The 17,322-nt window shown below is 36.5% G+C and overlaps 2 protein-coding genes across 3 annotated transcripts; one reads left to right on the forward strand and one right to left on the reverse strand.

Annotated features, from left to right (window-relative positions):
* Nucleotides 1-153: 153 nt before the first annotated feature.
* On the reverse strand, nucleotides 154-3,588 carry LOC113775861 (probable E3 ubiquitin-protein ligase BAH1-like). Of its 2 annotated transcripts, none has more exons than XM_027320900.1 (6): nucleotides 2,947-3,588; nucleotides 2,044-2,288; nucleotides 1,666-1,914; nucleotides 1,426-1,563; nucleotides 561-619; nucleotides 154-480 (listed from the first exon to the last, which is right to left on the reverse strand). In XM_027320900.1, the coding sequence occupies exons 1-6, from the start codon at nucleotides 3,278-3,280 to the stop codon at nucleotides 375-377; spliced, it is 1,131 nt and encodes a 376-aa protein (XP_027176701.1). In that variant the 5' UTR covers nucleotides 3,281-3,588; the 3' UTR covers nucleotides 154-374. The 2 variants fall into 2 exon arrangements, with proteins under 2 accessions (XP_027176701.1, XP_027176702.1); XM_027320901.1 differs by having other exon boundaries at nucleotides 2,044-2,277; nucleotides 2,947-3,162.
* Nucleotides 3,589-3,900: 312 nt separating this feature from the next.
* Nucleotides 3,901-6,544, forward strand: LOC113772970. The gene is made up of 2 exons (XM_027317474.1): nucleotides 3,901-4,013; nucleotides 5,547-6,544. Exon 2 carries the CDS (start codon nucleotides 5,558-5,560, stop codon nucleotides 6,308-6,310), a length of 753 nt encoding a protein of 250 aa, XP_027173275.1. The 5' UTR covers nucleotides 3,901-4,013; nucleotides 5,547-5,557; the 3' UTR covers nucleotides 6,311-6,544.
* Nucleotides 6,545-17,322: the final 10,778 nt, after the last annotated feature.

Genomic DNA, 17,322 nt, shown 5'->3' on the forward strand with positions numbered 1-17,322 from the left:
GTGTCAATTACCGGACTCATTATCAATGACTGTTATTTTGGGTGAACCCAAATTTGATTTTTGGGGGTTCTTCTTCTTTTATCCGATCTAAGAGCTGTAAAGACTCAATGTAGTAATGGAAAGGAATGCCAAACTTATGGAAGTAATTTATCGTACTATGCATTTCATTGCAATGATTTTCTTTCTCCGACCAGTTGAAAAAAGAAGTAAACTTGAAATGTTACAATTTCTGGAAAAGAAAAAAACTTGCATAAATTTTCATATCCAGGCTTCCTAGTTCGTCAAAAGCGTCACCAATCCTCCACAAATGCATGTTTACACTTCAGGGTCTAATCAAACATACATATCACCCACTCTAAAACTCGATGATCTTCTCAAAATCCTACCATAAATTTGGTTTGCATATCCCAGTAATCCTTAGATTGCTTCACCATCTCAGCACGTTCAGCACTCAGCCTCTCCTTCCAGTGTTCCTTGCATCTGAAAATGCTACATGCATATTACAATCCGTTGTATGGTTTTTATTCCAAGAAAGCAGTCTCAAAACAAAATTTATTTACCTTTTCTTCAGGAGCAAATCTAATTCTAGCATGTGTATTGAATTAGAATAAACCCCAACCTGCAACAAAATTTTGTTTTTTCAGGGGATCAGGATCACATTGAATGGAACCAATGACAATACTTGTGATACAACTGTCGAGGCTAAGATAACAGAGAACAACAGTCGATTTCAATGAGAAAGCTGAAGGATACAATCAAGCAACAAGGCTGACCATGGCGTTTTTTTATGGCCCTATAGGCAGATTTCACAATAACTGGGGTTCCAGAAGAACTTGTCCTAGCAACATTGACATGGCAAACAGCATATGCGGGGAGTTCGTGAGACTTTTAATGTTTAGGTTCTTGCCTCAAATAGTTTTGAAGGTAAAGACCTATAGTAATGTTTGAGAATTCTCCCAGAAAAGAAAAAAAAAACACAACAGAAAAGTTTTTGTACCATATCACCTCAAATATGGAAAACTCTAGTTTAGAGGCCGCCGAGCAATCCCCAAAATGTCAATTACGAGTTTTAGAATTTGTCTAATTTATTCTTCTATGCATCATAAGGTTAAACACACTCTTAATAATATAGATGAATTACGTGTGGATGCTTATGTAGCTATACATGCTTACCAAATGAAGATGTGCAAAATGCTGTAATCATTTTGATCGACATCACAGTTGCACCGTCTGCTTGGACATGAATTCACATTGTCCAAAATGGTTTTGTTTGGACAACCAAAGATAGATAGATACGGACCTCCATTTACACAATAGGGAAGCAGATGTTCCCATATCCATATTTATCCCACATTTCTTACGAACTTAAGAAGTTAGAGCAATGATGGTAGGTTTCAAGGCTATAACAAATCAATTTACACTAACCTCCCTGCAGACGGGACATTTTGAATCAGGACGTGCAGCCTTGGGACCTTGGAATATCATCACAGAAGCTGCAGTGCACGCACACAATTTGCAGAAAAGGTGCCCACAACTCAAAGCGTATGGATTGAAAACAATTTCCTGAGTGATAGAAGTACGTCGAGTATTAGCACCTCAACCGAGCTAAGAAACATAAACTTTATAGAATCTTCTTCTAGATTGCAATCGAGTGAAGATTCTCACCAAGCAAATGGGACAAGTCAGATTGTACTCTAACTTCAACAGATCTGACAGCTGCAATGTCATCGTTGCCTCTGCAGTACTCAGTTCATAAGAGACTCGGCTGAAAAGGTCATTGGGACTTCCACCATTTGAACCTGTGAAATTCATATAGAAAGCCCCCAGTTCAATTAACCATGGTGACTGCAGAATCTCTATATGTTCAGTCCTCATCTTAGATTTAAATCTCATGCCATTTGCAGACCTGTGTACCTGTGAGGGGATACCAAATAAAAATGAGAAAGTGAATTGTGATAGAGAAGTATAACATTGAACCTAGTACAACAGAAGTAAACTGGATTGACATGAACATTGATGGATGCAGAACCAATTCATGATTACTTTGTCATATTTCTTAAGGAGCTTCCGGATAGCAAGAGCATTCATAGCGACGTATTCAATTAGCATCCGACCCTCTTGCACCATGACTTGCTCATCATGCTTAAAAAAGTGGCGCAAACGAACAACATATCTTTGCATTCCAGAAGCAATATGAAGATGGAGAAGGCGCCTCACTCTGGAACTGAAGAAGCCTGCTACTTCAGATGCCTCCTTCATTAACTCGGAGAAGAAAATCTGATCACACACTAGAATATTTTCAGAGCACAATAATTAGAATTTTGGCTAAATGAAAGATTGGCTACAAGAAATGGTGCCTATGAAGAAGTAACAACACATCACGGGGCAAAGGTAAAGATATCTGAATAGACAGTGGGAACAGCATGAGACTTGTCGAAACTCATAAGCTTAAATATGTATAGTATGTCCACGACAGTGAGTTTTTTTTTAAAAAAAATAATAACAAACTGAACTGTTATGGCATCAAAAAATGCTGGTAACATAGTCCAATCTGCACTAACATACATAAAAGTAGTCGGATTCATGAGACATTTGCACATACCAGAGAGATATTTTTGCACTTCAATGCTCATGCAGAAAATAAGTCACCAATTACAACCCTTTTTAAAACACGGGGCAGCTAGCTAGCCTAGAAACCAAATAGTACTGAATCCTATATTCAGTTACGACAACAACATACTAGTATAGCAATCACGAACTGCATATCTCAGCAAAAAAATTCTACCAATTTTGTATAATGGATGTGCACCTAAACGTACATAAGAACGGAACAGATATGTATGAATAAGGCTCTTTTTCCCCTCTTACCTTAAATTGTTCATCTTCTTCTTAAAAAAAACAAAGAAAGGAGGGAGAAAGGATGATTGAGAAAAGTGAAATACATACATGGGCAGGATTGACACTGGCAAAATGGAGATGACGAGGTAGTAGTAATAGAGGAAGTATCCGCAGGGCTTGCAGGATGATCAGTATGCCCATGGTGGTCAGCAGGATGATCAGTATCCCCATGGTGGCCCGCAGGACGATGATGATGAAGATGCTGCTTTTGTTGGTCTTGTTCTTCTTCGGTGTCTAAGGATGATAATGATGGGGATGATCTACTAGTCCGACAGCTTTTGAGGACCTTTTTGAGCCTTTTGTACTCAACGTGGGAGCATTTATCCAAATGCCTCTCTTGATCTCCATTTAGATACTCCATAAAGGTCTCCCCAAACTTCATTTTTTTTTGCCCTCAATCAGCCCCAAGAAAACCCACATTCGAGAGAGAAGAAATAACCACCAAATTAGCTGCTGCAGCTGCCTTTGTTGGTTATTTCTTTTCTCCCAACCCTTACCCTGTAATGTTTGTTTCAGTCACTCCTTTTGTTTTGGAATGGAACAACACACAGAGGAGTAAGTAATTGAGTTTGAATATGTGAGGAGGAGAAGCAGGCAGAAGGCAGATGCAGACGCAGGGGATGACGAGAAGAAACCGGACGAGGTCGATTGGATGTGAACGGAGCCGCCGCTTTTTCCGGCTGCGAGGTTGCATGAATTACACGTGTACTTCAAATTCACTCGCAGCTGTTAGCTAACCTTGGGCTCAAGTCCATGCACGATGTTGGAAAAACAATTGGAATCCCGGCAGGCCAGAGTCTCAATTGATGGGCCGTAGCCCATGTCAAAGAAAAAACACGGAAACGGCACTCGGTTGGTAGGAAGGATTGAAGGAAGATGCAAATAGTCACAGTTGGGTATGAATCCGACCCAGACTAGAGTCAAACGAATTGCGAAAGCGAGTCAAACATACCCTTTTTTTTTTCTGCTTTTTACTTTTTTTTGGTTGGGTTGGCTGCTGATTAAAAATACTGGCTTAACAGTTACCCCCCTCTTCCTCTTCTGTTTCTCCGGAGATCTTTCTACCAGGAACAGATTCTCAGGAAGGCTGATTCCGGCGATAAAATTCCGCAAAGGTAAAATAATAATAATAATTTTTTTATTGCTCAGCTTCCCTCTGTTTGATAATTGATATGCATGAATTAGCTAGCTACTTCTACTCACCCCAATACCTTATCACTGCTGGTAGATGTGGTCAGGTCGCAAAATAGCCACTGACCGCTCAGCCTCAAAACTGGGTCGCAGACTTGATAAATATGACACTGGTCTGAATTTATTAAAGATTTTTAGTGGGTTGCTTTTGATTTCACCTTCTCAAGTAATTCAACGGCTAATTCTATTCACACGTGAATTCAACATGCTATGATAGATAATAATGTCAACTTTATCTCCATCTAGGATTCTGGGCTTTGGTATTGTGATGAGAAATTTCGATTCTAGGGGGAACGAAGACGAACATAGTCAGGGGAAAGACATAGAAGAGCTGGGCTTTAGACCTAAACTTGGTTTCCCGGGTGCCATCTTTGTGGCTGGAAAGTTGACTTTGTTGTTTAGATTGACGGTTATTGCTTAGACTCGTTGAATTTATCTCCAAAATGATATCAAATGCCAAACCTTTTTTAACTTTCACCCAGATAATAAGCACATTAAAATACCACTATATAATGAAACGTCACTATTTGTGAATCCTTGATTTAAAGTTTCTTAGTTATCTTTTACAAATCTTAGATTGACGGTTAGTAGGGAATCTCACACAGAATTTGCCACTGCTTTACTATGTATACACACATATTTTTGGCTCAAATGCTAAGCTAACTGAAGTGGGGGTCTCTAATCCTCTCTAGTTATGAGAGGACAAGAATGTTGAGCCACCAATTGGATCACTTTTCCTTTTCCTGTCTACATAAGTTTTTGGACTTAGAGTGGAAAGCATGTTAGGATAACATGAGCCACTAATCTCGGAGTCGAAGTAAAAATGGCGACTGCAGTAAGATTTAAGATTTTTTTTTTTTTTTTATTCTCTTCTCTGTTATGTTTTAAGTTAGGGTAATGAACATTAGATGCTACTCAATGGGCATAAGAAACCTTGGAAACATGTCAAGATGTGCCTTACGTAGATAAGAGAAGGTAATCTCCACAATATATATGGAGTTCAAGCAATGAAAAGAGAATAGATGAACTCATCTACATTGAATCCTTTGCTAACTGAATAATGTCTCATTAGCTTAATTACAGACTTTGCTTTATAGCTTGGTTTCAATATTATAATGGGTTGTTTCTTTCTTAGAATTTAATCTCTTTATCCGTTTCTTCCTGTTTTCCTCTTCCACCAACCCCCCCCCCCCCCTCTTTTTTGAGCTTGCATGTTTTGCAGAACTTGGTCAGATTTTGGAATTTGTATTGCAGGAATGTGAATTTTTAAACAAATTTGGAACTATCGTATGTGGAGTGGTCTTTCGACATTGATGTTTGTCCTCAACTAATTAGTAGATTGACCACTTAGAAATAAAATCCCAGCTATAACCTATTCGAAAGAAAATCAGAGTTGCAAAGTTTCTACAATCGTTTTAAAGATCATACTCATTGTTCTCTGTCTGAGTATTGGATAGGTGTGCTTCCAATGGCAAAGCAGAAACAGCACCAGCTTGTTTCTACGCCTGCAAGGAAGAAAAAGAGGCCAGCTGCTCGAGAAGTGGACTTTGCAAGTGCAGATGGTTGGATGGTTGTCAAGAAGCAAAGAATCACCATTTTGATCCCACCATTGCCAGTGACTCAGCAGTTTACGGTGCCTAATGCAGAAGAAAGCCAACCACAAGTGAGCCTGAGAAACACTATTAATGCCCAGTCAGAGTGTTCAGACAAGACGTACTCCCAGAAGCATTCAGTTTCTCAAAGAGAGAAATCCTGGTCACTGGCTCCTGATAGTGCTATTCCAACTGCTAAAATGGCTCATCCTCCTCGACCCACCCCGTTGTTCCCAAAGCTATCTAATCCAAGACGTTCTATATCTTATGATAATCCACAAATTAGCAATATCAGAGATCAGAAGTCAGTTGGTTTGTTCAGTGCTATGAAAGTGAGGAAACCAGCATTGATATTTGGTGACAGAAAGCCATTGCTGAACAGAAGAATGAGGACTATAAATATTGAGAAAAAGCTTCAAAGGGCTGGCGGTTTAAGCAGTTGGTTGGTCTCATTGGGCCTTGAACGTTTTGTAAAAATTTTTCGGCAGAAGAATGTGAGTAAATTCCAGTTGGCAAATCTGACGATGAAGAAGCTCAAGGATATGGGTGCAGATGCTGTTGGTCCCCGGAGAAAGCTGATGCATGCGATTGACTGCCTCTGCCAACCGTATTGTTTTGAGCGGTTTTGAAATCTATTCATCACGTAGTTGACTATAAAACTGGGAAATGAAACTCACCTGATATGATTACAAGACTACTTGCAGATGCAGTATGTGAAGCATCAAAAGACCTAAACTAAAACAGATTGGGATTACTACTCTGTCTGTACATACTTGTAGATTGGCATCAAGAATTTTGTCTCTTCATTACTTGTGCCGCAGATAAAGTTTATATCTAATAGATGTTGATTTGATTTAGTAGAAGTGAACATCGAAAAGGGAAAGAGAATGAATAGAAGCACCCCCTCCCCCGTCCAAAATGGAGTCAAAAGTTAGATGTGTTTGATAAAACCTTTTTTTATTTTGTAAAACAACGTGTCTCCTCATTCACTCCGGTAATAAGAGTCCTCAGCTTTATGATAGTGTTACGTCTTATTAGAGGTGGCAATTTGTCCCAAGTCTCAATGGGTTATCCATGCCCATGGAGACTTTGGGCGGAATGGGTACTGAAATTTGATATTGGGTTTAAAATGGGACAAATTCTAATGGTACTTATTAATTGATGAAAAATTTTGGGAAATACTTGGGTACCCATTGGATTCAAATGGCAAAGGCTCCGTTTGGATTAGCTACTTTTTGGGGGTATTTTTGAAATATTTTATTGTAGTAGTGTATATGAAAAATTTTTACTATAAAATTTTTTTGAAATATTTGATATACTAATATGGATGGGATGTTTTTTGAATTATTGTATATTACTGTAACATTGTACTTGAAAATTTTATTTTTTGAAAAAATAGCCAATCCAAACGGAGTCTTAGATTCAAAAATTATCTTTAACAATTTTTATAGTCATACCAGCGAATATAATCTAGTAGTTTTCTTAGTCATTATCCACAAGAATTTTCAACATTTCAGTCAGTTTAGACCTGTCATCCTTGGACAATGATGAGGATAAATATTCAACACCCTGAATACCTTGGCCATCTTGATATATGTTGGAATATGGCTGTATATCTATCTTTTCCTTCATTTGTTAATCCAATTTTTTGTGGGAATCCTGAGTATAAAGCATTTGCATGTTTATTTAATAAAACTAAAAGAAATTTAATAAATCAAAATATTAAAATTATATAAAAAATAAAAAATGAATTAAAGGAAAAAAAATGTAGAAAATAGATTTGGATATTGGGCAGGATCAATCTAGACCCATCCCAAAGTGATCTCGCCCAAGTTAGTCCCAAAACACATATGGGTAAGATTAGACCCAAACTCATATGACTCGATTCCATCTCAAACCCAAGCAAATCCCGTCCATTTTGCCTCCTCCACGTCTTATTATGAGAACTAAGGTGGCGTTTGGTTCGCACATCGGATTCGGATTCGGATTCGGAATCGGAATCGGATATCCTGACTTTGGAATGAGGTCATTCATTCCAATACATTTGTTTGGTTCAAGTACCTGGAATGTGTGTCATTACTATAGTTGATGTTTGGTTCGTCGACTCTTTCGGAATGGAATATAATAAATATATTATAAACCACATCGTAAATGATAGTTATTGGCTCTTTGTAAATGGGATATAAGAAATTTTCACTAATTAAATATATTAGTATAAATGTATTAGTAAATTTAGTCTAACTAATTAATAATTTCTATTAGTAAACATGTATAATTATTAAAATAATTGATAATATTATTTATATTACATCAATTAATATATATTATATAATACATATAACTAATAATATTATTATTATAAGTTTGTAACTAATTAAATTAAATATTATATATATAATTAAATATAAATATACAAATGTTATAATATAAATATATAATTATAATTATATAATATATACAAATATTAATTATACTACTATTTTATATAAATATAATATATATTACATATTAAATATAGTTATTATTATATATTATTATATTTAAAATAATAATTATAATTATATAACTTATTAATATTACATACATGTATATATTATAATTATATGCACATATAATATACATATAATATACATAATTTATAATATATATTATATAGGTATAATTATATTTAACTAAATAATTATAATATATAATTATATAATATAATAATAGCATTATTATAAGTTTGTAACTAATTAAATTAAATATTATATATATAATTAATTATAATTATACAAATGTTATAATATAAATATATAATTATAATTATATAATATATAAATATTAATTGTACTAATATTTTATATAAATATAATGCATATTAATATTAAATATAGTTATTATTATATTTAAAATAATAAATATAATTATAGTTATATAATTTATTAATATTATATACATGTATATATTATAATTATATGCACATATAATATACATTTATAAATATACATATATATTATGTGAGAACCCGTAAATTTTTCTAATTTTATCTTATTTATTTTATTTTCTCGCGTGTATTTTTCTTCATTATACCCTACTATTTTGATTTTTCAGAGATTTTATAAGTAAATAGAGTTTTTAAATCATTTACCTAGGTTAAGTTAGTTCATGATAAGTGTGAAGTGTATTATTGACGTGGGACCCGCTAGTGCAGTAAATGCGATATATTTTTGACAATTTGTTGGAGTTTTGTATCAAGTGATATTATTTTATAAGGTGTTAGGAGATAATTAGAGGTTATCTAGATAGATTAACCTTCGGTAGACAAAAGGATAAGATTAAGCATAGAAAAGGGCAAGTGTCATGAAACTATTGGAAGGTGGATTTTGACTTACTATTCATCACCTTTACCAAATACCAAATTTAACCAAAATCATCTTCATTCTTCATGCTTCTTGGCCGAACACATTGAGAGAGAAAAGAGAGAAAACCTTTCATTTTGTCACTTCAATTCTTGTCCAAATCTTGAGTTTCAACCATTAACATCTCAAATCACTCCATAAAAACTCTTTGCTAGGAAGGATTCAAGTGGTTGGTGGAGTTGTTTTGGAAGAAAGAAACCTAAGCTACTACATTTCTTGAGGTATTAAGGTATGGTGTGTACAAATTCATAGTTTGTTCTTAATAATGGTTTATTAGTGGCTTTTTGTGGCTAAATATGATGATTTGTAGTAGGTTTGATGGTTGGAAGTGGAGTTTTGATGGATTCTTGATTTATTATTGATTTTTCTGTTTTTATATAGAAATTATTGTTTAGTCATGGATTGATGGTTTGTTATAGTGTAAAATGGAGTTGGTATATGTTGGATATGATTGGTTGCGAAAAATTTCTGGTTTGGTGCGAAAATTCCAGTTTAGGGTTTCAACTAACCCTGTTCTGCCCGTTTCTGTTCGGCCATGATGGAGGCCGAATTGGTCTTAGGTTAAAACATAAAAGTTGTAGGAAATGATGTTTTATAGCTGTCTGTAAAATTTCAACTCAATCCGAGTACTGTAGCATATGAAAAGATAAAAATACCCCTAATTGCCATAGGTAGAGTTCGGTAGACAGTGTTGACATTTCACCAATCTGACCGTGTCTGTTCACCCTGATTCGTACTGAATTAGCATTTGGCCAAAACACGGAAGTTGTAGTGCTACGTCTTAGCTTTCCAACGGCTCTAAAAACGCCTCAATCGGACTTCGGTAGCCTGAGTTATATTCTTTTAAGTATAGTGCAGTTAACTAGTCTGATTGTGAGACTCTAGTTCTGTAATTTGAAATTTTGATCTGGCTACACTATGAACTGGACTGAGTGCTCTTCATCAAAATTGTAGCCCTTTATCTTAGCTTCGAAACGGTATAAATTTCACACCAATTCGATAAGCATAGTTTCGGTTGTGTCCGATACGCTAAGCGACGTCAAATCTGTCTTTTGTTTTAGAAACTACACTTTATTTCCGGACATTTTCCTAACTTGATTTTGGTACTTGTACGACTTTGAACGTATTGAACGGCTATTGAAATGAGATTATTTTGTGTGTGACATTGGGGCTGATTTGAGGGCAAATGAAGCCATGATGGCTGGAAAAGTAAAGAAATTTAGGGGAAAATGTTGTCCAATCTGCTAGGCCGTCTGATTCCTTTAAATTGGAGTTGCATTGTGGTAGAATGAGGGGGTTTGGGGTTGTTTGTAACTGTCGTACCAACTGTTATCCGTTTGCCCAAAAATTTCATTTTTATTCTTTTGTACTCGTATATAACTTGGAGAGGCACCCGATTAGTAATCAAGTCTCACTTGAGCATTCCGTTTACTTGGTTTTGGATGTGGAAACTTCAACTACTTTACCTTTATTATTCTTAGGGTTTCACGGTGATTAAGGCCACTTTGGGTGAAAATTTTAAAGTACCTGTACTTGCACTGGTGAGTGTACCACTCCCCTCATTTGTTGCTTAACTTGGTTTCTGCACCTGTAATCTGTGATTTGAATGACTGTACTATCTGTTTATTCTGTTTGAGACGAGGGTGTACTTTATCACACTCATTCTCTTGTCTGTCTATATGCCTATTTATTGTGTGTAATCTGTTATCTGTATCTGAGTCTGTTCGGACGTCGTTTGGAGGCTGGTATCCAACGACCTTTCTGTGACCTCTGAACTCAACACCTGTAGTTAGTTACTCGAGTCGGACCGGCAAGGGCCTGATCGATTAGATACCGAACCACGGTAGTCTGTATTTGGGAATCTTTGGGTATTGAGACTCTTGATTCCGGTATACTCAAGTATTACTACTTCTGTTTCTGTTGAGGTGTTCGGATCCGGTAAGGGGTATGTTTGGTGGACGAAATTTGGTGTAAAGTGGAGTCTACGGACATGTTGGTTCTATATACGTCTACGGAGAGTCAACGGGGTTGGATCAAGTCCTGCCATGGAAATCTGGCTCCTGAGAGCTACCTGTATCCTTCCTATTTGAATCATTGTGTCTAATTGCTTTACTTCATATCTGGCATGTATACCTGATCGGTTAAAAGTGAAATGCTAAGATTTGATTGCTATTATTTTGGTACCTCATTGAGCGTAAACTCACCCCCTTCCCTTATCTTTGTTTTCCTTTCAGGAGCAAATTTTGAATCCATGATCTTGGAAGAAATGGTCGAGCTAGTGTAATTAATATTTTGTTAAGCTCTTTTGCAACCGAAACCCGAATCGTATTTTAAGTATATGAATACTTTGGCTTGTATTTTAGTATAGTTAATTTGTCAAAGACTCCAATGCAAATATATGTATAAGTGTTTAACATTGTCTATTAAATGTATTCCATTGAAACTATGATTTTATGATTTGGTAAGCATGTTCTCACCTTAGTAGTTTCCGATTGTTCGTTTTCTTTGGATACTATCTCGCGTGCTATGTTGGGTTTGTGTGATTCGACTCCGTAGTCCTGGCAAGAGTTGGGCAGGCCGCAGGCGGTCCGCCGAACCCTTTGGTTCACCTTAGGGTGAGGTGGGGCTGTCACAGGTGGTATCAGAGCTGTTTCGCGTGGTTTCTGCGCGGAGTGAGTTTGGGTCAAGTGGTGTTATGGTTCTGATTTCGTGAATGTGTCTAAAGGTATAAGTGCTCTTTTGAGCATAAGTTATGAACCGTGCAAGTTATAAGTGTAAAAATCTTTATCATAGTACCTGATGAAGTTATATATGTATGTCGGGTAGGAATCGTTACTATGGATGATTTACTCTTGGGACCGGCCGACTTGAGTTGTGAATTATCCTATTTGGAGATTTTTGTGCCCAACTACTAAATAGATGAGAGTCTAGGTTAGAAAGGACTTGGACGAACTAGACATTTGATTCTATGGAATTTCATGTGATTTGTTCGGGTGTTAGTAAGCATGATTAACCTGGGTTAAGATATAAATTATGGTATTCTCGTAGATTATTGATGGAGGCCTAGAGGGGAAATAGCTTTTCGTTAGTTGCTTTTGTGTTTTTGACCTAGTTCGTCTATAGTATTTTTAGGTGACTCCACTACCTTCATGGATCTCTTTTGGTTGTATCTTGCTGACTGCTACTGTGTGACCGGTTCGGTACAGTTGTGTTATATACATATGCTTTTGATCTGTGTGTACCTCTTATTACTTGTTTATACCTATAATTATCTTTAATGTTATATTTTCGCTTCGACCCTAGATTGGTTAGACCAATGGAGGGTACTCGTAGTAGACTAGATCGTGGGCGCGGACGTAAGAAACCCTTGAATGAAAGGGGTAATCGAGAACCAATACCTGAACCAAATCTTGAACCTAGGGTTGACCCAAATATTCAAGTAGCCGCTGCTATCCAGCGCATGACTGATCTGCTAGCCCATGTAGTGAAACACCAGGGACAGAACCCTAATCCTCAACCTGGAAATCTTGGTAACCATATAGAGGGCGAGGATAGAGCTCTTGAAAGATTTCAGAAGTTCTACTCACCAAAATTTCTTGGAGGCCCTGATCCTGACGTGGCTGAGAGGTGGCTGAAAAAGATGATCGGTATTTTTGCCGCGTTACACTGCACTGAGTAGAGACAGATAACATTTGCTGTCTTTCAACTGGAGGGAGCAGCCCGTTCTTGGTGGAATATTATAAGACTTAAATAGGAACGAGAACAAACACCGAGAACGTGGGCGAACTTCATGAGGGAATTCAACGCCAAGTTTTTCTCTCCTCTAATCCAAGAAAAGAAGGAAGATGAATTCATTCGACTCCGTCAAGGAACCCAAACTGTAGTCGAGTATGAGAGTCAATTTACTCGGTTATCTAAATTTGCTTCCGAACTGATTGTAACCGAGCAAAGGCGGATAAGGTGTTTTGTCCAGGAACTCAATGTTGAGACTCAGAAGGACCTGGCGGTAGCCCAACTTAGCGCCTTTAGTGATGCTGTGGAGAAAGCCCAGCGGGTTGAACATGCATTGTTACATGTGAGGAACTTTCAAGCTAAGAAAATGGGCTTTCCTGAGAATAGTTCCGAGCAAGAGGGTAAAAGTACACCCTCTGAGATTGAAAAGGGAAACGGGGAAATACGACAACCGGGGATGTCAAGTGGTGTCTCACCGGGAGGTTCGGTCTCTGCTACTCGTGGACCCTGTGGATATTGTGGAGGGCCAAATCATACGGAAGGAAATTGTTGGAAGAAAGAAGGAAAGTGTTTGCGATGTGGAAGTGCCGATCATCGGATTGCTGACTACCCAATTCGATTGCGAAAAGGAAAAGGGACCCCGCAACCAACTAAAACTAACTCTGGACAGTCGGAAGAGGAAAGCGCTGGATCGAAGGTACCGACTCGGGTGTATTCTCTAGAGCACCATCAGGTCCCTGACTTGTTTGAGAACGTAGAAGATACAATCCGTTAGTTATCTTAGATTTTGATAGATCCCGTTGATAAGAAAATTTCGAGGACGAAATTTCTTTAAGGGGGAGAGAGTGTGAGGACCCGTAAATTTTTCTAATTCTATCTTATTTATTTTATTTCCTCGCGTGTATTTTTCTTCATTATACCCTACTATTTCGATTTTTTAGAAATTTTATAAGTAAATAGAGTTTTTAAATCATTTTTCTAGGTTAAATTTGTTCATGATAAGTTTGAAGTGTATTATTGGCGTGGGACCCCCTAGTGCGGTAAATGCGATATATTTTTGACAACTTGTTGTAGTTTTGTATCAAGTGATATTATTTTACAAGGTATTAGGAGATAATTAGAGATTATCTAAATAGATTAACCTTTGGTAGATAAAAGGATAAGATTAAGCATCGAAAAGGGCAAGTGTCATGAAACCATTGGAGGGTGAATTTTGACTTACTATTCATCACCTTTACCAAATACCAAACTTGACCAAAATCATTTTCATTTTTCATGCTTCTTGGCCAACACATTGAGAGAGAAAAGAGAGAAAACCTTTCATTTTGTCACTTCAATTTTTGTCCAAATCTTGAGTTCCAACCATTAACATCTCAAATCACTCCATAAAAACTCTTTACTAGGAAGGATTCAAGTGGTTGGTGGAGTTGTTTTGGAAGAAAGAAACCTAATCGACTACATTTCTTGAGGTATTAAGGTATGGTGTGTACAAATTCATATTTTGTTCTTAATAATGGTTTATTAGTGGCTTTTGTGGCTAAATATGTTGATTTGTAGTAGGTTTGATGGTTGGAAGTGGAGTTTTGATGGATTCTTGATTTATTATTGATTTTTCTGTTTTTATATAGAAATTATTGTTTAGTCATGGATTGATGGTTTGTTATAGTGTAAAATGGAGTTGGTATATGTTGGATATGATTAGTTGCGGAAAATTTCTGGTTTGGTGTGAAAATTCCAGTTTAGGGTTTCAACTAACCATGTTCTGCCCGTTTCTGTTCGGCCATGATGGAGGCCGAATTGGTCTTAGGTTAAAACATAAAAGTTGTAGGAAATGATGTTTTATAATTGTCTGTAAAATTTCAACCCAATCCAAGCACTGTAGCATGTGAAAAGAGAAAAATACCCCTGACTGCCATAGGTAGAGTTCGGTGGACAGTGTTGACATTTCACCAATCTGACCGCGTCTGTTCACCCTGATCCGTACTGAATTAGCATTTGGCCAAAACACGGAAGTTGTAGTGCTACGTCTTAGCTTTCCAACGGCTCTAAAAATGCCTTAATCGGATTTCGATAGCCTGAGTTATTGTCATTTATGTATTGTACGGTTAACTAGTCTGATTGTGAGACTCTGGTTCTATAATTTAAAATTTTGATCTGGCTACACTATGAACTAGACTGAGTGGTCTTCATCAAAATTGTAGCCCTTTATCTTAGTTTAGAAACGGTATAAATTTCACACCAATTCGATAAACGTAGCTTCGGTTGTATCTGATACGCTAAGCGACGTCGAATTTGTCTTTTGTTTTAGGGTCTAAACTTTATTTCCGGACATTTTCCTAACTTGATTTTGGTACTTGTACGACTTTGAGCCTATTGAACGACTATTGAAATGAGATTATTTTGTGTGTGACATTGGGGCTGATTTGAGGAAAAATGAAGCCATGATGGCTGGAAAAGTAAGAAAATTTAGGGAAAAATACTGTCCAATCTGCTAGGCCATCTGATTCCTTTAAGTTGGAGTTGTATTGTGGTAGAATGAGGGGGTTTGGGGTTGTTTGTAACCCTCGTACCAACTGTTATCCGTTTGCCCAAAAATATTATTTTTATTCTTTTGTACTCGTATATAACTTGGAGAGATATCCGATTAGTAATCGAGTCTCACTTGTGCATTCCGTTTACCTGATTTTTGATGTGAAAATTTTAACTATTTTACCTTTGTTATTCTTAGGGTTTCACGGTGATTAAGGCCACTTTTGGTGAAAATTTTGAAATACCTGTACTTGCACTGGTGAGTGTACCACTCCTCTCATTTGTTGCTTAACTTGGTTTCTGCACCTGCAATCTGTGATTTGAATGATTGTACTATCTGTTTATTCTATTTGAGACGAGGGTGTATTTTATCATACTCGTTCTCTTGTCTGTCTGTATACCTATTTACTGTGTGTAATCTGTTATCTATATCTGAGTCTGTTCGGACATCGTTTGGAGACTGGTATCCAACGACCTTTCTGTGACCTCTGAGCTCAACACATGTAGTTAGTTACTCGAGTCGAGTCCGCACGGGTCTGGTCGATTTGATAATGAACCACGGTAGTCTGTTTCTGTGAATTTTTGGGTATTGAGACTCTTGATTCCGGTATACTCGAGTATTATCACTTCTGTTTCTGTTGAGGTGTTCGGACTTGGTAAGGAGTATGTTTGGTGGACGGAATTTGGTGTAAAGTGGGGTCTACGGACATGTTGGTTCTATATACGTTGACGGAGAGTCAACGGGTTTGGATCAAGTTCTATCATGGAAATCTTACTCCTGAGAGCCACTTGTATCCTTCCTATTTGAATCATTGTGTCTAATTGCTTTATTTCATATCTGGCATGTATACTTGATCGGTTAAATGTGAAATGCCAAGATTTGACTGCTATTATTTTGGTACCTCATTGAGCGTAAGCTCACCCCTTCCCGTTATCTTTGTTTTTCTTTCAGGAGCAAATTTTGAATCCATGATCTTGGAAGAAAGGGTCGAGCTAGTGTAATTTATATTTTATTAAGTTCTTTTGTAATCGAAACCTGAATCGTATTTTAAGTATATGAATACTTTGGCTTATATTTTAGTCTAGTTAATTTGCCAAAGACTCCGATGCAAATATATGTATAAGTGTTTAACCTTGTCTATTAAATGTATTCCGTTGAAACTATGATTTTATGGTTTGGTAAGCATGTTCTCACATTAGTAGTTTCCGATTGTTCGTTTTCTTTGGGTCCTATCGCGCGTGCTATATTGGGTTTGTGTGATTCGACTCCGTAGTTCTGGCGAGAGTTGGGCGGGCGGTCCGCCGAACCCTTTGATTCTCCTTAAGGTGAGGTGGGGCTGTCACACATTATAAATATATTATTATATAATATTAATAAATTTATAATATATATTATATAAATATAATTATATTTAACTAAATAATTATAATATATATTTATATAATATACTAATATTATAATAAAATATTATAATTATAATATATTATATATATGTATATATTCTAACACAAATATAAATATATAATATCATATAAATATTAATTATACTAAATATTATGTAATTATAAGATTTTGGAATCACACTTGGGTTTTGGACAAAACCCACCCTTTTACTAAGGGATGGAGGGATGCCAAATTTTTAGAAATCATTCCAAAATTTCAATTCCCATGCCAGTGAACCAAACACCAACTATGAAATTTATTCCATTACTTCATTTCGATACCCTTTTACTAAACGCCCCCTAATTTTAACTCCTTGAATTCATTAGGATGCCATATGCAGCCTGTTGATACTTGTTGGTTATTTTGGTTGATTGAGGAGGACCCAACTATGGGTCTGGCCTACTAAATCGGCTTACATACTGTTAGAGAGGATTGGAAATAAGAACTAGCTATTCTCCATTTCTTGCAGGTCCAACAATGCTAGTTTGATTGGCACCTCATTTCCCACTTTGCCTACTGCAAAATTGGCAAAGTT

The sequence above is a fragment of the Coffea eugenioides genome, chromosome 6 (assembly GCF_003713205.1).
Source record: "Coffea eugenioides isolate CCC68of chromosome 6, Ceug_1.0, whole genome shotgun sequence".
Classification (NCBI taxonomy): Eukaryota; Viridiplantae; Streptophyta; class Magnoliopsida; order Gentianales; family Rubiaceae; genus Coffea; species Coffea eugenioides.

Excerpts from the sequence above, each read along its gene's own strand:
- LOC113775861 (XM_027320900.1), bottom strand. The coding sequence starts at position 3,280 with ATGAAGTTTGGGGAGACCTTTATGGAGTATCTAAATGGAGATCAAGAG. Across the intron at positions 2,289-2,946 it reads CCAGTGTCAATCCTGCCCAT|TGTGTGATCAGATTTTCTTC; the intron begins GTATGTATTTCA and ends AAAATATTCTAG. Across the intron at positions 1,564-1,665 it reads TGACTTGTCCCATTTGCTTG|GAAATTGTTTTCAATCCATA; the intron begins GTGAGAATCTTC and ends TCTATCACTCAG.
- LOC113772970 (XM_027317474.1), top strand. The coding sequence starts at position 5,558 with ATGGCAAAGCAGAAACAGCACCAGCTTGTTTCTACGCCTGCAAGGAAG.